The sequence below is a fragment of the Tympanuchus pallidicinctus genome, unplaced genomic scaffold, assembly GCF_026119805.1.
Source record: "Tympanuchus pallidicinctus isolate F22 unplaced genomic scaffold, pur_lepc_1.0 scaffold18, whole genome shotgun sequence".
Taxonomy (NCBI): domain Eukaryota; kingdom Metazoa; phylum Chordata; class Aves; order Galliformes; family Phasianidae; genus Tympanuchus; species Tympanuchus pallidicinctus.
In genome coordinates, this window is record NW_026294699.1 from 14,958,389 (window position 1) to 14,979,925 (window position 21,537).

A 21,537-nucleotide genomic window follows, 5' to 3' on the forward strand; every position below is an offset into this window, starting at 1 on the left:
AATACAGTTAAGCGTTATAATTTTCAGGTTACAGCAACTCTTGCAACATCTCAAAGAGCCATCAAAACTAGGAGAATACAGAGGATTATGGGATAATATTAATAGGAGCAGAGTGAAATAGGATAAACCTCAATCCTCTACTTCAGCAATAGCACAGTGACTTGGATTTTTGCTGAATGTCTTTAGAGTTCATACTTTTCTTTCTGGAGATAGATCACTCCACTTCAGGCTTTCCAGGCTGAGATCACAGAATAACAGAATTGCAGGGGTTAGAAGACACATATTGGGATCATTAAGTTCCCTGCTAAATCAGGTTTCCCTACAGCAGGTTGCTCAGGAAGGCATCCAAGCTGGTTTTGGATATGTAGATTAAGCAATAAAATAATTCCAGTAACTCTGGGTAAATTATTTTCAAACTAGCTTAACCACTCATTGCAATTCAAAGTGTCTGGTGTTGCATTTAAGAATATTTAATACAAAGTAATATAATATTTAAAATAATGTAAGAATACTTAAGAATATAATAAACTCCTCTCTGATTTATGTTAATATTCACAAAAAGTTCAGCTGATGTGCTAGAGGAAAAGGATGTTATTCAGAGGGCCCTTGCCAACCTCATCCAGTTCAACAAGGCTAAGTGCAAGGTCCTGCACCTGGGTCAGGGCAATCCCAAGCACGAATACCAGTAGGGCAAGAGAATGGCTTGAGAGCAGCCCCAAGAAGGATTTGGAGATGCCGATTGATGAAAGATTCAAGATGAGCCAACAATGTGCACTTGCAGCCCAGAAAATCAAACGTATCCTGGGTTGCATGAAGTGCTACCAGCAGAGTGAGGGATGTGATTCTGCCCTTCTGTTCTCTGTTCTCAGGAGACACAGTCTAGAGTACTGCACCCATTTCTGGGGCCCCAACACACAAAGGACATGTTGGAGCAGGGCCAGAGGTGGGCCACTGAGATGATCAGAGTGCTGGAGCACCTCCTCCACAAGGACAAGCTGAAAGAGCTGGGGCTCTTCAACCTGGAGAAGAGAAGGCTCTGAGGAGACCTTATAGTGGCCTTCCAGTATCTGAAGAGGGCCTACAGGAAAGCTGGGGAAGGACTTTTTATAAGGGCAGGTAGCAGCAGGATGAGGATAAACAGCTTTAAACCTGAGAGTGATAGATTCAGACTAAATTTTCGAAAGAAATTCTGAGTGTGGTGTGACATTGGAACAGGTTGTCCAGTGATGTTGTGGATGCTCGTGCCCTGGAAGCATCGAAAGCCAGGCTGGATGGGACTTTGAGCAACACGGTATAGAGGGAAGGGTCCATGCCTATAGCAGGGGGTTGGAACTAGATCTTAAAAGGTCCTTTCCAACCCAAACCATTCTATGATTTATTTCTATTAAAATGTTCAATATTTAATAGGAGATTTGGTTATTAAACTCCATTACTTCAACCTGGGAAGTCATTTATATTCAAACCTAAGATGAATCCATAATCTTTCTCTCTTTTTTGTTTTTACTTTTTTTTTTTGTTTTTTAAAGCAATTAATGAATTATATGTTACTTTACAAAAGAGAATCTTGTATTAGGAACTTTTTCCAACATGATGACATCAACTGAACTGGTAGCTTCCATCAAGAATTTCCATAACACAATCAGAAAAGATCCAATCAGAAAGTTGTACAAACGCTTAAAAAAAATATATATATATATGTATTTCATTATGTTCTTGGGAATCTTTAAAGTTCAATTCATAAAACAATGAAGCTTATGAACAACGTGCTGTAGCTTATACAATGCCCAAAACCTACTGTCTGACCACTTCATTGCCATCAATTATAACCTTAAGGAACTTGCTTATTAAAAATCTTCATAAAAGCAGTATTTCTTAATGCAGTAAAATAAATCAGTTCAAAATTGATGCATGAAATCACTGTTAGGCTAAAAAATAACATAATTAAACAAATATAGCTTTTTTTTTTATTGTAAGCAATGTCACATTCTTATACCAATCAATTTTAATAATATGAATATATATCTGTAAGTGTTTCAATCACATGAATTGCTTTAAATTAGCTTTGAAGTTGAATTAATAAACCTGCATGTTAACCACAGAAGTATGAAAATAAAGTTTTTAATTTTTAGAACAAAAACAAAATTTTATTTTAGACTAATGGGGGAAAAAAGCTAAAGATAGAAAACGTTTACAGCTTCAAATGCTATGTTATCATTACTACCCCTCAGAAGTTATGCAGCATACTTTACCTCAATCAATTTTCTTTCATAAGAGCTGGCTAGTTCCTCATTGTTTTCTACTTGCTTTTGCTCTGGAATATTAAGTTCACCATCAGTGCTCCAAATGTTTGGCAAAACTAAAAACAAAGAGATACCTCAAATTAAAAACATTAGATTACATAATACAAACTGTTTCAAAGTAGCAGTTGTAAAAGAAACAGTTCTTAGAAGCATCAAAATTGGATGTAATGTTAAACAGTATTACAAATACTACAATGAAATGCTGCAGGGAACTTTCTAGTATGCACTGTTAGACAAGTTCTCTAATCTTCACAGGAAAAAAATAAAAGCTAGAAGAATCTGGCTATTTTGTGACTACAGCTACATAGGTAGCAACTCCTGCTCCTACCAGTACCCTTTGAAAACTAAGCTTATGTTTTGTTTTTCTTTTTTGTAATTACTGTTCCAAAACATCATTTCATATTACTTGCACAGAACTATTCTGCACAACATCATAGTAATCACAGATAACAGGGCTGAGAAATGACATTTCCAGCCTTCACGTGACATTTCATCCCTTTGCATACAGCAGAATCAGCTGTATTTATTTTATTCTTTACAGTTAGTTGTCTAATTTATTCTTAGAAGCCTTCAATAAAGAAGATTTCATGCTTCTGTGCACAACTTATTTGAATGCAAGTATTCTTTTCAGAAAAGGTTTTCTTGTAGTTAATCAAACTTGCTCCACTTGCCACTTAAGCCCATTACTTCCCATCCACAGCAAATGAAAACTGGTTTATTCTATTCCAGTTCCTAGCTACCACTTACATATTTGAAGATCACTTGAAGGTCTAAGTAAATCTCCTCCAAATTACACAAACTCCAACTCAAACTTATCTTCACAGATCATGAATTTCCAGAAAGAAACAAGTCTGTGCATGTAAACTAAGTAAGTCCCAATAGAAGAGATCTAATAAATGCTTTTATTATTTTCCAAAATCTAGACTACACGTACAATCACAATAAAGTATGTAGAAGACACCATAATTCATCTCAGTACTGTCCCGTCTGGAAAATGACTTTATCTTCAAATAAGAATATGTATATATTCAGAAGTCAGTTTGCATTTGAAGTGAGTTTTGAAAGCTACTTCAAGATCTAATTCTTGTAAATCTTGCTTGAAGTTCTTTGAATAGAAACTTCTAAGATCAGCATTTCATATCAGCATAAAATTTGATTATAGATCTTTCCTTAGCAACAATTCTGCATAAGACTTCCACAATTTGATGAAAGCTGTCTCTGCACAGTCAGTATTCCCTTTACATTTTTACATCTCTCACTTGCAAAAAAACCACAGGATACTACAGCAATGACATACCATATTTTATCATAGCTACTTTTACGCTTACTCTACTCAAAGTAAACAAAAACCAAAGGCAGCAAGAAAACTAATATGATAGGCAAAGACAGAAAAAAAAAAAAAAAACCAGCAAGGCATAAGAAGCTAAGATCAATTTTACCAAAGAAAAGCATGCATTACTTCATAACAGAGCCTCTAATTTATCACGGTTTCTCCAAACCAACATTTACTAACTGCAATCTTGTGGCTATTGAGAACGATGACAGTCACAAAGGCTAGTAAGCGACTATTAATCATATACTATGCTTTCCTTATTTGTCCACTACCAGCACAGAGAGAACCCATTGGATAGTTTCATTACAGAATACCTCCTCCACAGATAAATTTGTTAAATACAGAATCACAAAATGGCCAGAGTTGGAAGGGACCTCAAGGATCATGAATCTCCAACCTCCCCAACATGCAGGGCCACCAACCTCCACATTCAGTACAAGACCAGGCTGCCCAGGGCCCCGTCCAACCTGGCCTTGAACACCTCCAGGGACGGGGCATCCACAGCCTCTCTGAGCAGCTGTTCCAGCTCCTCACCACTCTCCTTGTGAAGAATTTCCCACTGACATCCAACCTAAATCTTCCCTCCCTCAACTTCAAACCATTTCCCTTTGTCCTGCAGTTATCAATCCTTTCAAAGAGTTGATTCCCCTCTTGTTTGTAAGCTCCCTTTAGGTACTGAAAGGCTGCAATGAGGTCACCCCACAGCCTTCTTTTCTCCAGGCTGAACAAGCCCAGCTCCCTCAGCCTGTCTTCATAGAGGTGTTCCAATGCCCTGATCATCTTCGTGGCTCTCCTCTGGATCCTCTCCAACAACTGTCTTTTTTGTACTGGGAGCTCCACACCTGGACACAGTACTCCAATTAACGTGCTTGTTCTACCAAATTCCCTTACTTAGTATCTGGACTGCTTTGCATATAGTCATGCTTCACTTCTATGCTTTGATATTAAAAAAGTAAATAAATAAAAGAAACAGAAAGCTGCAAGTCTCTAACCTGAAATTTTTCAAGTAGCTCAAAGTTTAAGGCAGTATTTTCTTTTACTGTTTACTTCAATTTTCATTTCTATTTAATAGCCAGACGTTATTAACAATAAATCAAAACCTTCTAATGATCAGAATTGCAATGTTTATTGCTTGAGTCTTTCAGAAAGTGTTTCTACCAATAAATGTATTTATTGGTTCATAAAGGTTACTAGGTAATGTCGTCATTAATTTTTAATTAAAGAAGATTAAAGACAGACAAAATGGTGACCTTTTATATGTAAAGCATGCAAAACTATACAAGAACCTAGCAGTCCTCTATAAGTATCTGATTTTACAAGCTACAAATTGGCTTTACTTTCAGGTTACCCTTTAATCCAGATTGAAACTGATGTTACTCATTTGTTCAAGCACTGCTCATTAATAAATACTTCACCGATTTAGATTTTTAACAGTAAGTTTAGTTGACAAGAGACACACAAACATATTCTAGTTCCAGCATCTAGTATTGTCTATAAACGTGACAGTGCAATGGTGCAGTCCTTGTCTGCCCTCCCGTCACCCCCAAACCAGCCTGGTTCTTATGCTCAAGGCCTCATGCAGAAAATGAGGCACAAAAGATCTTGCCCTTGGCAGCAATAACAATCAGGGTTTCACTACTGGCACTTAGACACCTGATAACAGACACCCGGGTCCCACAGAACCAGTTCTGAGTTGTAGGATTAAGTCAATCATCTTACCCCATAAACAGCAAGCAGTCTGAGAATCCCCTGGAGAGTTCTTGCAAGCAGCTGGCTGTGCACCCATAATCTCCTCTGGAGTAGGGACATCTCTCAAGGTGCACAGAGGTGCACTAGTGACATGGTGGCACCTTGCCAACAGATCCTCAGTAAGTGATATATTGTTCTTAAGCTATACTAGTTTCACTAAGATTTTATTTTAAATTCATCATGCACCCTCTACCCTCCATGTAGCAAATAGTCAAGAATATCTAGCCATTTCAAATCTTGTTAAGTTCGCTGTTAGCATTCTAAACAGATATAAGATTTGAACAGTCAACACATATCTTTCTGCCTTTCCTCTTACAAAGAAAGTGTGCAGTGCTTTTTCTCCTTCCTTTGTGACAAAAAGGAAGAATATACTTATTTCTACACACTGATAGTATTTGGTCAGTACAGTAACACACGTCATTTCACTGTTTGAACTAACTGAAAGTTTATAACACTTGCTCACACTGAAACACAACATACAAATAGAACATCCAGAATTTCTAAGAAACAATTATTATTAGAAGTATATTTTTTTCATTTTACTTCCTTATTTTAAAGTTCTTCTGACACTAATGCAGCATAAGTACACTTAGTAGAAGGTCTCACATAAAATACAACTCGGACAACATGAACAGCTTTTGATAGATGAAGAAAGAAAGACACCAGATGGCATGGCATAACTCAAGATTAATTTTGTTCCTTCATTAGACTGTGCTTTCCAAACCATGCTATTCCTTGTTTTCTTGCAAACACAATATTATTTGCAAGCTGCTGTCTGCACCTTCCAAATTAGATTAGTAGACAATTTAATTGGTGCCCTTTTTTGAAATTAAAGTTAATTTTTAATTTGAAATTTCTTAAGTGCCCAAATTTTCCATGATTCTGTCATATCATTCACTAAATGATAAAAAGTTATCTTTTCATATTTCTTCCATTTTTAGCAAACTTCAGAAACAAATTACTAGCAGTAAGGAACTCCCATTGTTCCTGTCATCATTTCACAGAATCACAGAATGTAGGGGTTGGAAGGGACCTCTAGAGAGCATCGAGTCCAACCCCCTGCCAAAGCAGGTCCCTGCACCAGGTCAAAAAAAAAAAAAAAAAAGCACAAATCCAATTAAAGCATTTCAGGGTTTCCCTCCCGATACCCACAATTCACAAAACCTTTTCAAGGTTAGTCAATTGGCTTCAAGGGTCTGTTTGGATAAGTGAGAACAACACAGAACTCCTTAAATAAACAGAACCTAGAATTATAATATCTCAGCAGGTTTAAAAAGTGGTAGACATTTAGATGGCTGAGAAATCAAGACTACAATTTATTTAATGCTTAAATATCAATATTCAATCTGTTCTGCCTAAAGTAATTTTCACTCACTTTGAAAGCTATTCGAAAGCATACCAGGTATGCTATTCTGAACTAGACACAGTTCTAAAGTTTTGACATTGTATTTATAAACATATTTTTTTTAAAAAGAAAACATTCAGCAAGTCATCTCAAGGGAAGCTATCATGCTGACTTCTGTTTAGTTCTAGGAATCTATTCTCTACAATTAGAAAGATTAACATGGTGGGAGGGCAACACATGAGTGAAATAGCAAAGGGACCAGCGCAGATAGGAGAATACTTCAAAGGAACAGTTAAGGTGCTCACCCATCTCCAAAGACATCCATCTCTACAGGTTTGCAGAAAGGACTCCACAACAAATCTCCAAGCAGAGATCCTTCCACAGTGGCAGTCAGCCCTTAAATGACATCTAAGACAGGTGAAGCTGGGCTGCACCCCTTCCAGTCGCAAAGCTGAATTGCCTTCACCTGTTCTCCTAGGCCTGACTGGGTCTTTTCCCAGGTGATCAATCAGTGGTTCAGGCTATGACTCAATAGTTTCCATACACTATTAAAAGCTTTCATCAATAGCATCTGATCTAATTTATTGTATAACCACGTAGACTCTTCTTTATTTATAGTAAAAAAAATAATAATAATAATAATCACTGTAGAAGCTCAACCTATTTTGAGCCTTTCAAAATAGTTTCACAGAATTCTAAACATATAGTATTCTAAACTATATGTAAGATGACTTGAGTTCTGATATCATTTGGAAGAAGATAAATCATCACTGAAATTAGTTATTATGATAACATACTGTCGTATTGAAATTAGATGTATGAAACAGTTTAATTATCCCTGATGAGCACAATTTCCTAACACTCCAGAAAAGATTATGGCTGAGTATGTTTTAAGTTTAAACAAATAGAACTCCACTTCCCTGTGAGGCTAAAGTAAAGAAACTTAATCTATGATATATGGATTAATATATAAGAAACAGAAAAGAGTTACAACTTAAAATGACAAAAGCAGAGAAATCAGAAGTTTCTTCATCCTACTGTTACCAATTGTCACATTGTAAGAACAAAGCAACAAAACAGATCTTGCAAATGTACTGTTATCCTTTAAACATTAGCTAATTGAAAACAAGGCAAGTGTTATAGGCACTTAAAATTATACTATAATTAGAATTAAAAAATTTGAATTAAGTTACACATTGATGTATGTATTGGAAAGTATAAATAGCACTTTCTAGTAATGCAAACATTCTTAATTATCAAAGGAAATAGCTGACGAATTAACGCAAGAGATATTGCAAGGTAAGCATGTTGGATGAAATAGTTACCATACATCGTTCTTGAAGGAGAGTATAACAAATCTGCTTTCACAAATAAAAACTCTACTATCTAGCTATTTTTAGACAGCAGTTTTTTAATCCATCTCACTTTAAGACAGCGCAAATTGTTTCATTTTTGTTATTAGTTGGCAGCATTTTTTTTTACATAAATATTCACAGCCTAATCAACAAGCCCTGTTAATCAACTTCTTCATTAAGGAACAAGGGTCCACTGAAGAGTGATTAAAGCAGAAGAAAACAACTAAAAGATGCCTTCTGTTGTCCAGCAATAATCTGAGTACAGCATAAGGCCTAAGAGTTCAAGAAATCCACTGAACCTTAAAAAAATAAAATAAAATGGGACAGAAAGATTGCCAAAAGAGAAAGGACTTATGCATTGTTCCAAGCTGAAGTGAGAGATTCTCAAACTGTATATAAGATCAAAGCAGTGTGTGCAGTTTCAAGATGGCTGACTGTCTCTGAGAAACAGTAATTATAAGATACATGCTTTACATAAGTACTTCCTCCATTAAGCTTCAGAGTTACCATTTTACTGAGTTTCTAGATGCAATTCTGGTGCTGTAAAAATGTTTCCATATATTCAAATAAAATCTTGTTCAAACATTTAATTGTGGCGGCAGAAAACATTTATCACATCGGATGGCAAACAACAAAAACTTCTGGAAGACTTCAAACTGTGACTGCTAAAAGACAAATATTTTGAAGAGGAAGCTGCAGATTAGACAGTAAGTTTTACCTGACCCAGAAGATGCTTTCCAGCTTGGATCCAATTTGCCAACTGTAAGTTTTTTTCAGTATAACCAATTTTTAAAGATACAAAGATGATTCAGTAGTCCTGTGATCATGATCACTGAATAAAACATAACACTAAATTTCTAACTAGTCTAATGATTTTTGTTTATATTTGTGTTTTGTTCAGACTATTGTTTATTCAGATGATTGACTTAATACAGCATCTCTGGTCACAAAAGCAAAAAATAACTTGTTTCTTACAGTAGTTTCTTAACACTTTTCTATCTCCACACTATTACATGCACACTGTTTGCTACTTCTCACAAAGCAGAAGAACTTGTGTTGACTATATTGTACTTCAGCAATTAATATTTGTGTTTTTTTCTCGAAATATGTTAGTACTCAAGCATTATTTACATGCGCAAGTACTCTTCTGAGTTAGAAGCCCCAATACTACTAAAAAGTTCACATAAATCACCAATGGCAGAAAAAAAATACTCAGTTACACAAAAAACAAATGTATGAAATTTAGAATGTAAGACAAATTATAATAAACAATGCACAAGTGACGTAGTTCAAATTTATTTTGGTCACTATTGATAAGTATTACAGGCAATTACTGTGGGTGGATTAAATATCCTTTGAGCATAAAGCATACATATATTCAGTCTTAGAAATGCTGGTAGTGTTCCACCTCCCTTCTTCAAGAAAAGCTGACCAACCTACTCAGTTTCTATTCTTATCATACACTAATTTGCACAGTTTAAACAAGGCAGAGTATAGTTAGCCAAGGAATTTTAATCTTTTTTTTTTCCTAGACTTGTCATGCAAATTGTCAGTATTTAATGAAGGATAATTTCTGCTATTATAAGAAGCTTAAGAGATGTTCTTTGTGAATAATTATTAACATAAACCACTACATTACAGCATTACAGCAGCGTAAGAAGTAAAAATTCATTCTTACAAACAACAATCCTTTTAAAGATTAATGGAATTTTTCAAGTACAACTGTGGTTACAAGCCCTTAGGAACACGATTTATGTAGTATTCATTCATATAGTCATCTGTATGACCATCACACTGACAGGAAAAAAAAAAACCTGCCAGTTTCTAAAGAGCCACCTACTTCCTCTCTCAAAACATCTGTAGACGGCAGTCCTACCAGAAGATTACTCAAAATTACTACTGCAAGTCACTTTATCAGGGACTCTTCTGTTCCCAGTGATCACAAAAGAAGAAAGTAACACTGTCAATTACTTGACTCGTTACCTTTCATATAAAATACTTGCTTATTAGAGTCAATGCACCTTACAAAAAAAAAGTGAAGTATTTGGTTTATACAATCATAGAATTGTTTGGGTTGAAAGGGATCTTCAAGATCATCTAGGTCCTCCCCCTTCCCACCCTGCTGTAGACAGGGACACCTCCCTCTAGACCACATTGCTCAAAGTCCCATCCAACACGACCTGGAATGCTTCCAGGGAGGGGACATTCACAACCTCACTGGACAACCTGTCCTTCCCCTCTTCAAGTTTAAAGCCATTTACCCTCTTCCTGCCACTATTTGCCCTTATAAAAAGTCCCTCCACAGCTTTCCTGTAGGCCCCCTTACCTGCTGCTTATCGATCTGGACTCACGCAGTACTGGGCAGCCCATTATGCACTAAGGTTCATTTCAAGATCAATCAGGAAAAAAATGCAGATGCATATAAAGAAGACCTGTGGCTATTCACTGCCTATTCTTCCATTGCAGTTCTTTATACAAGTCCAGGAGCAACTTCCACCATTTGGTTATTAATTATGTCTCCCATAAATTCTGTCTCAATGGCAGAATTGTGGGCATAGATTTTTTTTTTTTTTTTTTTAATCCTTACCTTCCACTGCTTGACCTTCTCTTCTGAGCATCTGGACAGCTCCTACATACTTCTTAAGTTGCACTTTTAGCACTTCATTTTCTCTGTTGATAAAAAGAAGAGCATAAGAAAAGATAAGTGCTTTCTCAAAATAGAAAACCATTTCAGAGGAAACAAATATACCAGCTGTGATAATGAGCTTCACTTAGCTTGTCATCAGGATTAAAAAAAAACCAAAACATTTACACATTAAATAATATGTCAACAGACAGAGCACCAGGCAAATTTGTTTTCTAGTATACCTGTAAGTAACTACAAAATTCTAGATAGATAACACACAGACTACAGAAAACTGAGAACAGTTTACACACAAAGGTGTACTTTTATTTATGGGAATTTAGTTAAGAAAGAGAGCTCTATTTGCACATGCAAATATGTTTGCTGGACCTTGTTATACATGTTGGCCCAATATATATGCTTAAGTTGCTGTTGTGTGCAGTATAATTAAGATTTGCAATCCAAAATTAAATTAAATATCACATTGCTTTCCAGATTATGCCATTGTTAGCAATTTCCAAAAGCAAAAGAATAATCAACTTAACTGCCTTGATGCTTATATATTATTAGCCATAATTAGGGAGCTGTCGGAAGTTCCATGAATGCATGCGGAAGAACTTCTTCAAGGTAAGGGCAATGGAACACTGGAACAGGTTGCCCAGAGAGGTTGAAAAACATTAATATTTATGCATAGCAGTGCTCTCAAGCCAATATAACAAACCCCAAAGACAATTAGCATATATTAGATTGCATAAGCAATCAACACAAACACAGGACAACAGAAATTCTTTTTTTCCCCAAATCTGAAAAGGTAAATAATTGATTTATAATAGCACTATATATTGTATGTATGTATACACACACACACACACGTATAATTTTTAAGAAATTACACTATAATGTTGAAAAAAGTCATAGAAAGTCGTGCTTTTTGCCATAAATAATTAAAAACAATTATGACATTTTCACACCTGATTTCAAAATTAAGCATCAAGGAAAACAGTAAATTATGGAAGATGACAAAAAGATTAATCTGCCTACCTGTATGACATCAATTTGCTAATAGGACAAAAATAAGAGAAAAAGATACTGGTTTTGTTTTAATAATGAGGACTGTTGGTTGCTGGTTTATTTTGTTATTTTGTTTATTTTGTTTATTTTGTTTATTTTGTTAATGCTGGAAAACAATGGATTGTACTAAATTGTATATGTCTTTGAAGGTTGGGGTTTTTTTTTCTGTATTATTACTTTTTTTCAGTATTTCTTAAATTACGCCCAGCGTACAAATTACTTGGAATATAAAAATTCTAAGGAGTACTTACATACTTCTTGCCTTGCAATTAAACAGCACAGATACTTCATCCTCTGTTGTCTTCTGAGATCCCTTAGCAGCACTGGCTAGACTCATTACTGAACCACTCAATCCAGCCACTATTTTTGCAGCTCTTATTTCTTACTATTAGTCTAATTCCTATTTTAGGATTGCTTTCTAATTGTTGCTATTACTTTTATGACTGTTCTAATGTTTCTCACCGTGCCAAGGCTTGGACTTTCGTGGCATGTCGCTCTTCCTGTTCTGCTATCTTCCTTCTCCAATTGTCCATTTCCTGCCTCAGTGCTGCAGAATGCTCCATCTCACCATCAAGCAGATTTCTAAGGGACCTGGAATGGCAGCAGCATCTGTTAGGAAACTGTACAGTTACTAATTAGAGGACACTGTACTAACCACAGAGTAGATTGTTTGAATGATACCATTAATGTCATGTCACCCTAAAATTTCCTTATTCAGTGTAAAAAATTCATCCAGATTGATTACATAAAGATACGAAAAGCTGCAAGGAAAAAGTATCCAATCAAAACAAGTTATAAATGCTTATTATTGAATTTGTATTAATCCCATAAACATGCACAATTTATTACCATATCTACCGTACTACCACACACACAAAAATTCACTATAATAGAAAATGACTTATAACCTGGTTTCTGTGCTCCAGTGAAAGCTCTTACTTCCCAGAAATAATCTAAAATAAGTTTGTTTCTTAGCCACAGAAGGAGACAGGCAGGACACTGTCATGCACCTCTGTGTGAAAACCTTGATGAGCTAAGAAGGATCAACATTATGTGAAACCCAAAGCATATTGGTACTTCATACAAAACACCTAAAGTTGAATGGAGCAGAAGTTTGCAATTATGGTATAGAGTGATAAAGGACATCTCCAATATATTTTTATTTTCATTTATTTAACCACGTTTCAATATATTAAGTAAATTAGGTTTGTGAGTATGTTGAATGAACAACATTCTATTTTTACATTTACACAATTATTTTGCCCCAACAGAACATACAGACATTCATGCATGAAAGTCACTTCCAATGCAACATTGTTAGTGGTCCTATATCATTTCTGCACTGGAAGGGGAAAAAAAAAAAAACCAACAACTTCGAATATTTGCATAAATATAAACTTTAACTCATTCAGAAAGTCTTATAAGATCATAAGACTCTTTGGCCTATAAATATTGATTTCAAAAACCTAGAACTGGCAAAACCTCCCAAAGATACCTATATGTGATTTGAATTCAAAGGAAAAAAAACTGTGAACAGTTGAATATTGATTCCACAGTTGAATGTTGAAGTACTAAGCTTAACTTTCAAATAAAATTTACATCATAAAGATGACAGATTACATACAGCTTTATATAACAGACATCCTACATTAAAGAAACTGAATGACAAGTTTTTGAAATTATATAGCACTTCTTGACTGGAAAATTACCTATTCTGTTCTTCCAGTTCATCTTTTCTATTCACCATGGCCAGAATAGCTTGACGAAGTTCATCTAAAAATGAAAATGGGGAAAAGGGGAAGGGGAATGGGAATGAATTTTTGCACATTTAAGATCTAACAGTCATTTATGTGGAGGTGCTATTTCAGCAGCACACTTAGGATGATGTCAAAATCACTTGCTACTCAACAAAGCACCTAACAATTCTCTTGATCTCATCAACCATTTGAAAACTGTATTATTTAACATAGTTCCAGAAGTATCAATCAAATCAATCTCTATTTAGTTTTAATATAAACACAAGTTTGTCTGTAGTAGAGGCTGTTTTAATCACAGCCAAATGAGGCATCTTAAGATATAATGCAGCACCTTTTCACTGTATTAATGAAATACATTATTACTTGCTAATTGTCTTGAAACTGCTTACTTTCTTTGCTACAAAACCTGACACAGTCATCTAAGTACTACGAGACCATAGTAGAGATGACATCATCGCTTTCTCATGGCATTTCTTCTCAAGTTCAGTCTACTGTTTTAAAGATGATAGAATTTCTGATTCTATTTCCTATTACAGAAACCTTACTTCCTATAAATAACTTCAAAAATAATTTAATTTCAATATCAAGACAAAAATATTAAGACAATTTCTTTGAACTTGTAAGAAATATCTTCAGCTGCACTACCATTTCAAGGGAGATCTTCTGTTTCAGTGTGGGGATAACTTAAGAATCAACTTTCTGTACACAAGTCAGTATTTCACTTGCATTCTTCTGAGTTATGTTTAATGTTGTTACCAGAGTACCTTTTCTGAACTGTAAAGAAAAGTGTCAGCTCAAAGCCATGCACTTGGAATCCTGCTGTTATCATAAAGATTTTGCAATCTAACTGTACAGCTGTACTACTACTAATTCCTATAAATCTACAGAAAGAAATATTATGGCTTTATCATCTAATCTAAATGAGATTTTGACTTTCAGATCTTGTACAAATCCACAAAATAGAGCAGCCCTTCAAAGATTTGAACAGCTTCTAGCAAACACCTGAATACATACACAGTTTCTCATAACTGTGTTTTGTTGCATTGTTTTTCTGTCCTGCATATCAAAAGGAGTGATAAAAAGGCCAGTTCTATTCAAGTATATCTGAAAGGAAACTGGAAAAGCAGAAGAAAAAAAACCAACTTATTTCAAGCTTTGTTTTCAAAATTAAGAAGTACAAAAACCCATAGTCACTGGAGACCTCCCAGCTTTGTTCATTGCACTACTGCAGTCAATTTTTCTTTACTGTTGTGTTAGAATTAGTTTCTATGCAACCAAGCTATACGCTTCACCATTTAATAAGGCTTCCACTAATTGAAATACAGAAAAAGAACCTCAGTGTCTGGGTTTGTAATAGCACGGAGGTGTTCCTGTATGGTAGATCCACATCCAGTAGCAACAAACTTGAAAAAAGTATTGTGTTCAACATATTTGGAAACAGCTCTTACAAAAGTATTAACTTGTAAGAACAAGCAGTTGAACTTTTATTATAATGATAATTATTTACAAATAATTCCACTGGCTTCGTAGATTGACATCCTTCTCCTGTTTGTTCCCTCAAAACCTTGTCTAGAATAAAAATTTAATGTTCCATCTATGTTTCTTCTGATACTACGGTTCATTTCATTTAGAAATTGCTAAATATCAAGAATTGAAAATCTCAAAGTCTACTGCGCATTTGATGGTTGTCTCAATTACATGTATGTACTGTCTAAGCAACTGAAGAGACCAACTGTGGCCTCTGCTGGTATCTATGAAGCAATAACAGCAATGAAGTAATGAAGTGCAATAAAAGCAGGAAGTTTCCCATTAAAACTCTATTACTGGGGGGAAAAAAAAAAAAAAAAAGCAGCTAAAACAAGTTAGAAAAGAAGGATTAGACTGTAAAAGTAACAAACATAAGTATACATTGACCAAAGCATCACAGTAACTATCAACAGTGATTCCACCTATATATACATCTTCCACTACGTGACTTCAAAGCCCCAAACTAGATTCCCACTTCAAAAAGCACATTGCAAGAAAGGATTTTTTGGCTTTCTAGATCTCACCAAAGTAGATCTATACTAAAGCATGAAACAAAATCCAATAAAAATGCATGGCCCACCTCCTTTAGCATATCAACATTAGATTGGAATGCAGCATTAAAATATCATAGTGTTCATTCATTTTGATTAAATCAATTTCACACATGAATGTTGCCTGTGTCACTTCTGTATTCCTAAATGTTATCATTTAAAATTTGGACACAGTTTAAAAAAAAAAAAAACATACACATAGCCCAGAGCTTCAGGAACAAAGCTATATCCACCAGTTCAGTCACAAAACTTTCTGTACAGAGAGAAAAAATAAAACTATTCTTGCGCATGTCTTTAGACAGTAGGACAGTTTAAGAACTATTCTTCATTCTGCAAGTTTATGTGAAGGTTTAAAGGCTTAAAGATGGGGTAAATAGACAGCCAATACTTCTCCAAGTCTCTTTCTTACAGCCAAGGCTACTTTATCCCATCGAGCACAATTCTTAACACTAATGAAAAGAAGTCCTCAATCATAAATAAAATTTCCATTTATGAAATACATATTTCATGAATACATGTTTGGCACAGATTTTCCATATTAAAACCATATACTGAGTACAAAAGGAGTTCAGGATTTGTTTTTTTGCCCTATTAGGCCTTACAAAAAACATGCCAAACAAGATCATATCAGAAAGAACCATTAGCACTTTTGCAACTTGCAGAAAATTTAAGGATACTGATCAAATCATTACCATTCTTTTAACAATCCATAGCTAGGGTACTTATAGCAGTTCTGTGGAAAGAGAGGCTAATGTATGCATCCGCAATGGACCTTGTATTGCCAAATTAACTATTTTAGAGCAGCCATTGTGGCCAGCATATAAGAAATGAATCCTCTATAAACAGATGTTACTGAAATGAAAATAGAAATCAAGAATTACAGGACTTGAAATATTAATTCCTTTAATCTAGATCCATCAAGGAAGTACTTACTAATTGTCATGGATTCGGGCACAGTGGCTGAAGGCAACATATTGCTTAAAGTATTCACTTGAGCTGGAGGACTGACTTCCACTCTAGTTAAAGAAGTACGATGTCATCAATAAATGTAAACAAAATCCAGAATCCAAAACTTAAGAAAAAAAGAAACTGGAATTCTCATCAACTATTCAAAACATAATCATGCACATAAAACAACACATATTCAACTGCTTTGTGTTCAATTCTCGTTTAAGATATGTTTCATCTGATTTAAGAGCAGAGGCAAAAAACAATCAACAAGACACAAAAAGCTTGGCTAAGATACCCGAACAACATAAAACCTACTTTGTCCTTCCAAACATTTCCAAGCTTAGCCTAACAGTTTGTTTTCCAGTGCTGAATGCTATCTGTTAGACAACCATAGTAAGCTGGCAGCCATCTATAGGCTGCAAGCAGCTTTTTCGTGGGTCTTCCTTTTCCTAATAAGACATATTTGTCCTGTCACATACCTGTAGGAAAGATCAGATCTTCTTGGAAACAGTTCTACTGCATCAAGAACATCTTCGTGCCCCCCTCCATTCTCCAATTTATCTAAAGCAGAATGCATATATAAGCTTTCTTGAGTTAACAGTATTTTAAAAATAAAAACAAAACCAAAAAGAAAATAATTGCATTTTCACCCAGATAAAACTTAACTTTACTAAGGAATTTTAACTGCTTAAAAACCTTCTCCAAATGTGCCTTCTGCACATTCACCCCTCACACAGGTAGGATTGTAACACAATCATCTGCTTGGAAAATTTTTCCTATAGCAAAACTACTTATTATAGTATAGATGTTGATATTTAACATCAATAACAATGCAGTAAAGTTATGAAGAAATTTTTTATTGAACTTATTTTTACAAGTCCCAGGAATTTAATTAACATTTGACATCTGATACTCATTACAAATCTGCTTTCTGACTAGCAGGAATGGAATTTGTAGTTAGTCCCCAGTATCTCAAATCCTGCAAAGGTGCCATTCCTTCATATGTTCCCAACAGAGTATCATGGCTTTTCGTCAACTTTTTTCCTCTTCCTCTTTTTTTTTTTTTTTTTTTTTTTGACATTTGGTACACACACCCTATGAACCAAATATGAGAAATAAGGTATTTCTCAGAAAACCATGGATAATACACATCTGTCCACAGATCCACAACTTTCAGTATCAAAACATATACATCATTGGGCCTGCCACGATGGTAGGGTCACTTGAAAGGAAACAAACAACACCATCCTCCTCCTAGGAATGTATTAAGAAAAACATCAATAAATAAACAAACAAACAAATAAATGTATGTATGTTTTTGCACCTCAGTGTGTAAGCTTTACAAAGATACCGTAAAACAATCCTGAAATCACAAGCTAAAAAATTAGAGTAGAATATAAAAATCAGGAAGTCCGAAATATTATTATTATTATTATTAATAATAAAAATGACAGGAAATAAAAGTGGTGTCAGGATGACTATGGAGAAGAAAGTGTTATGGTTTTTGGGTTTTTTTGTGTGAGTTTTTTTTTAAGTTCCTAACTATATATTCCATTTTCCTTCCAGGAAACTGATTTTTGACTCTGGCTCTCTCATTTCTATGTATGTGGAAATACCCTATGTCCTGACACACCCCTGAGGCATAACAGCAGACTCTGAAAACTCATTTGAGCAAATAACACTCTGTTATATATTTGAAATATATATACATATATTACGGGAAAACAAGAAAAAAATGAAACACTTTCTATTTTTTTTCTGAGCCTCTGGCATCTTTTAAGAGGTACAAATACTAGAACACAGCAGAGGGCAGTAGAGCATTATTTTATGAGTCATGTTATTTTTATCTCTTAACATACAGAAGAAAACCATGCTTTTTCACAGCTGTTTATTTAACGGTCTCTTTAAAATCTCAGAACAAATGATGGATATCCAAAAAGCATTCAATATTTTACCGTTAAAATAGATTATCTGAATGCCAATGGGAAGTGATAATTGGTTTCTGAAATACTCAAAGGCAATGTTTTATAAACAGCTAGCAAATATCAACTCCATACATTTCTGAGGAAGTTTTTTGACACTAGAACAGATACTGAAAATGTAGTGAGTGCTGTTATCCATACCTCTACCCGTTCTCATTGCTTTCTTCAAGGTATGGACCACACCATTCTTGAAGTGCAATACCCAAAAGCGTAGAGGCCACCAGCGCATAAACTTACAAGTGACTCTTTCATTTAAGCATCTCAGTGTGAAACGTGCTTTCAGCGTAGAAGCACAATACTGCTAATTCATTATGGACTTGTAACCCGTATAACTCCCATAACTTTCTCCAACTATTTCCTAGCCAATCACTCCTCATCCTGTTTATACAGAGATAACAACTTCTATTGAATGTAATTCAATAGTTAGTAGTCTCTCTGATCTTCAAGGTCAAATTAAACTACCAAACAACCTTTTAGCTTCTTCCAGCTCACTGGCATCTACCAATTGGATAAGGACATTTCTTATTCAACCATTCAAATAATTAGAAAAACACCACGCATACAAGACCACGGCTTAATGACAGTAGATCTCTAGTCTATTTTCACATGGATAAATCCTCTTCAACTAACCAGCTTAGAAATGAGCTATAAGACTACTACAGAGAAGAACTTTGTTACTGTCTAGAAAAAAAAATTCGAACATCTTGTTCAGTCTGTACAATGCCATGCTTGTTTACCACTGCTGCATGTTAGAAATTTCTTTACAAAGCTTGTTGGTATTACATACAATTAAAATATTTACCAGTTTGGGAGTCAACAGCACTGACAGGAAACAGGACATCTGAGTCATAATTCAGAACTTGCAGAGGAGTCCAGCTGCATATCTGAGAATTGCATGTGACAATTTCATGAGGCCTATACAGAAAAACAAAAGCAAATATTACATAGTCAAAGATTTCCACAATGCTCATAATTCTTTCAGAGATATGACTGCATGAAAAACCTTTATTTCAATCTCCCTGCCAATTTATTTCTTAGTTCAGATGTACATAAATTCACAGAAGACACACACAAATTTCTTTTAGCAGCCTTCCAGAACTTAAAAGGGGCTTACAGAAAAGATGAGGGATTCTTCATCAGGGAGTAGCAACAGAACAAAGGGTAACAGTTTTTAAACTAAAAGAGGATAGTTTTAGATTAGACATTAGGAAGAAATTCTTGTCCATTATGATGATGAGACACTGCAACAGGTGGTCCAGTGGAAGGTGCTCCTGTCCATGGCAGGAGGCAGAGCTCAATGATTTTAAAGTCACTTAAACTATTCTATAACTCCACGATTCGAAGATCAGATTATTTTGAACTATCAGTTTTATGACTCTGTCTTGGTTAACATAACTCTGATACTAGCAGGCTCTGCTTAAAATATATGGGTTTTCTGTGAAGCCAAACTAAAGCTGGTATCACACTAAAAATAAGTAAATGTCAAAGAAGTCAGAACTGCAGCTTTGCAAAAATTTTGGAAACTGAGAATGTCATGGAGAATAAATCTGAAATCTCAAGATTCTGATTTTAGGTGAAACATAAATGCAAAATATCCCAAAACTAGTCCAAATAGTTTAAACAGAGAACAACTAACAAAAAAAAGTCTACCAGGATTTTTGTGAGTTAGGCAAATTTGCCAGTGACCATGAAATAGAAGAAAAAAAGAGAAAAATTTACCACTGGTTTCTTCAATAAAGTTACTTACTTTTCAGAAGGTTCAGTTTCCGCTTCTGTCCCTTTATTTCCTGATGTTTTTCCACATAGTTCATCTTCATCTGCATCTTCATCATCAATACTTTTCACATCTAGTTTCTGGTATTCATACTCTCCATTCATAAAAACAGAATTACTTTTCCACGAGTGGTTACTTTCATTCTCATTAGAATTTTTTCCATGATTGGTTTCAGATGAGGGTAATATAAAAACTGAAGATCTATCTAAACTCTCCTCTGAACTTTGTCCCGTAATAGGGGTCTTTGTGGCTTCTCCCACATTTAGTTCATCATTTTCTTCATCAAATGATATTATATTTGTCACCCTTTTCTTCTTTTTTCGATCTTTCTTATATTTCAATTCTATTAGCAACATAAAAGTTTACATATTTTAAAAAAGAAAAGAAGGATGTATTACATGAACAGAACTCATGTACTGAATGAGTTTATAAAAGAAGAAAGAATCCATTTAATTAGGCATTTCATTATCTTTCCATACACATCGAAGTAACTCAAATTTCAAGAATTATTTTTGAGGTGCATATATAATAGTATTCAATTGGAAGTGGAAAAAAAATATTTCAACAAACAACAAAATGAAATTCAAGAGAAAAAGCCTCTCAGGCACCTACTTTTATAATAAGTGTGTATTTCAGAGCATATCTAACAAAAGGAAAAAAAAACATGAAATATCCCTGGGAAATAATGATGATAAAGATAATAAAATACACCTTCGTTACTTTTGAAACTGACAATCATAGAGTCCTTAGAGTTTTAAGAGACTTTTAGAGATTATCTTAGTCCAACTCCCCTGGAATGTACAGGGACACGCACAGCTAGATCAGGCTTGCCTTTAAAGTCTCCAGAGATGGAACATCAGCCACAAAACTAGGCAACCTGTTCCAGTGCCTCACCACCCTCACAGTAAAAGACTTTTTCCTTACACCTAACCTAAATCTATCCTCTTTGAAGATCAAGCCATTTCCTGTTCCATCACCACAGACCCTGCAAAAGAGTCTACAGACTCTGCTTAAGACTCTAATGTATAATAAATATCACATTTTAATTTATTAATTTTAAATTACAAGGCATTAAAATATCAGGCCCTTGTCAGTGATGGTGCCCTGCAAAGTGGTTACACCAATAACATACTTAAAGTCCAAGAAAAGCAATGACTAATTTTTCATTTGTGGTAATTACCTCTTTCATATAGGAGTTTAGACTATAAATTTAGTTGCT

At 34.8% G+C, this 21,537-nt stretch overlaps 1 protein-coding gene across 5 annotated transcripts in view; it reads right to left on the reverse strand.

Annotated features, from left to right (window-relative positions):
* The window catches only part of SNX29 (sorting nexin 29), a 73,439-nt gene that overhangs the window by 35,525 nt on the left and 16,377 nt on the right, over positions 1–21,537 (reverse strand). For all 5 annotated transcript variants that reach the window (XR_008205895.1, XR_008205896.1, XM_052679493.1 and 2 more), the window contains 8 exons: positions 20,292–20,661; positions 19,347–19,459; positions 17,042–17,123; positions 16,545–16,627; positions 13,486–13,549; positions 12,239–12,367; positions 10,670–10,752; positions 2,250–2,356 (listed from right to left, as the gene is read on the reverse strand). Coding sequence is in view for 3 of the 5 variants with exons in the window: in XM_052679493.1 (XP_052535453.1) it covers positions 2,250–2,356; positions 10,670–10,752; positions 12,239–12,367; positions 13,486–13,549; positions 16,545–16,627; positions 17,042–17,123; positions 19,347–19,459; positions 20,292–20,661 (1,031 nt within the window). In the remaining 2 variants the exon portion in view is untranslated. The remainder of the gene's footprint in view (positions 1–2,249; positions 2,357–10,669; positions 10,753–12,238; positions 12,368–13,485; positions 13,550–16,544; positions 16,628–17,041; positions 17,124–19,346; positions 19,460–20,291; positions 20,662–21,537) is intronic.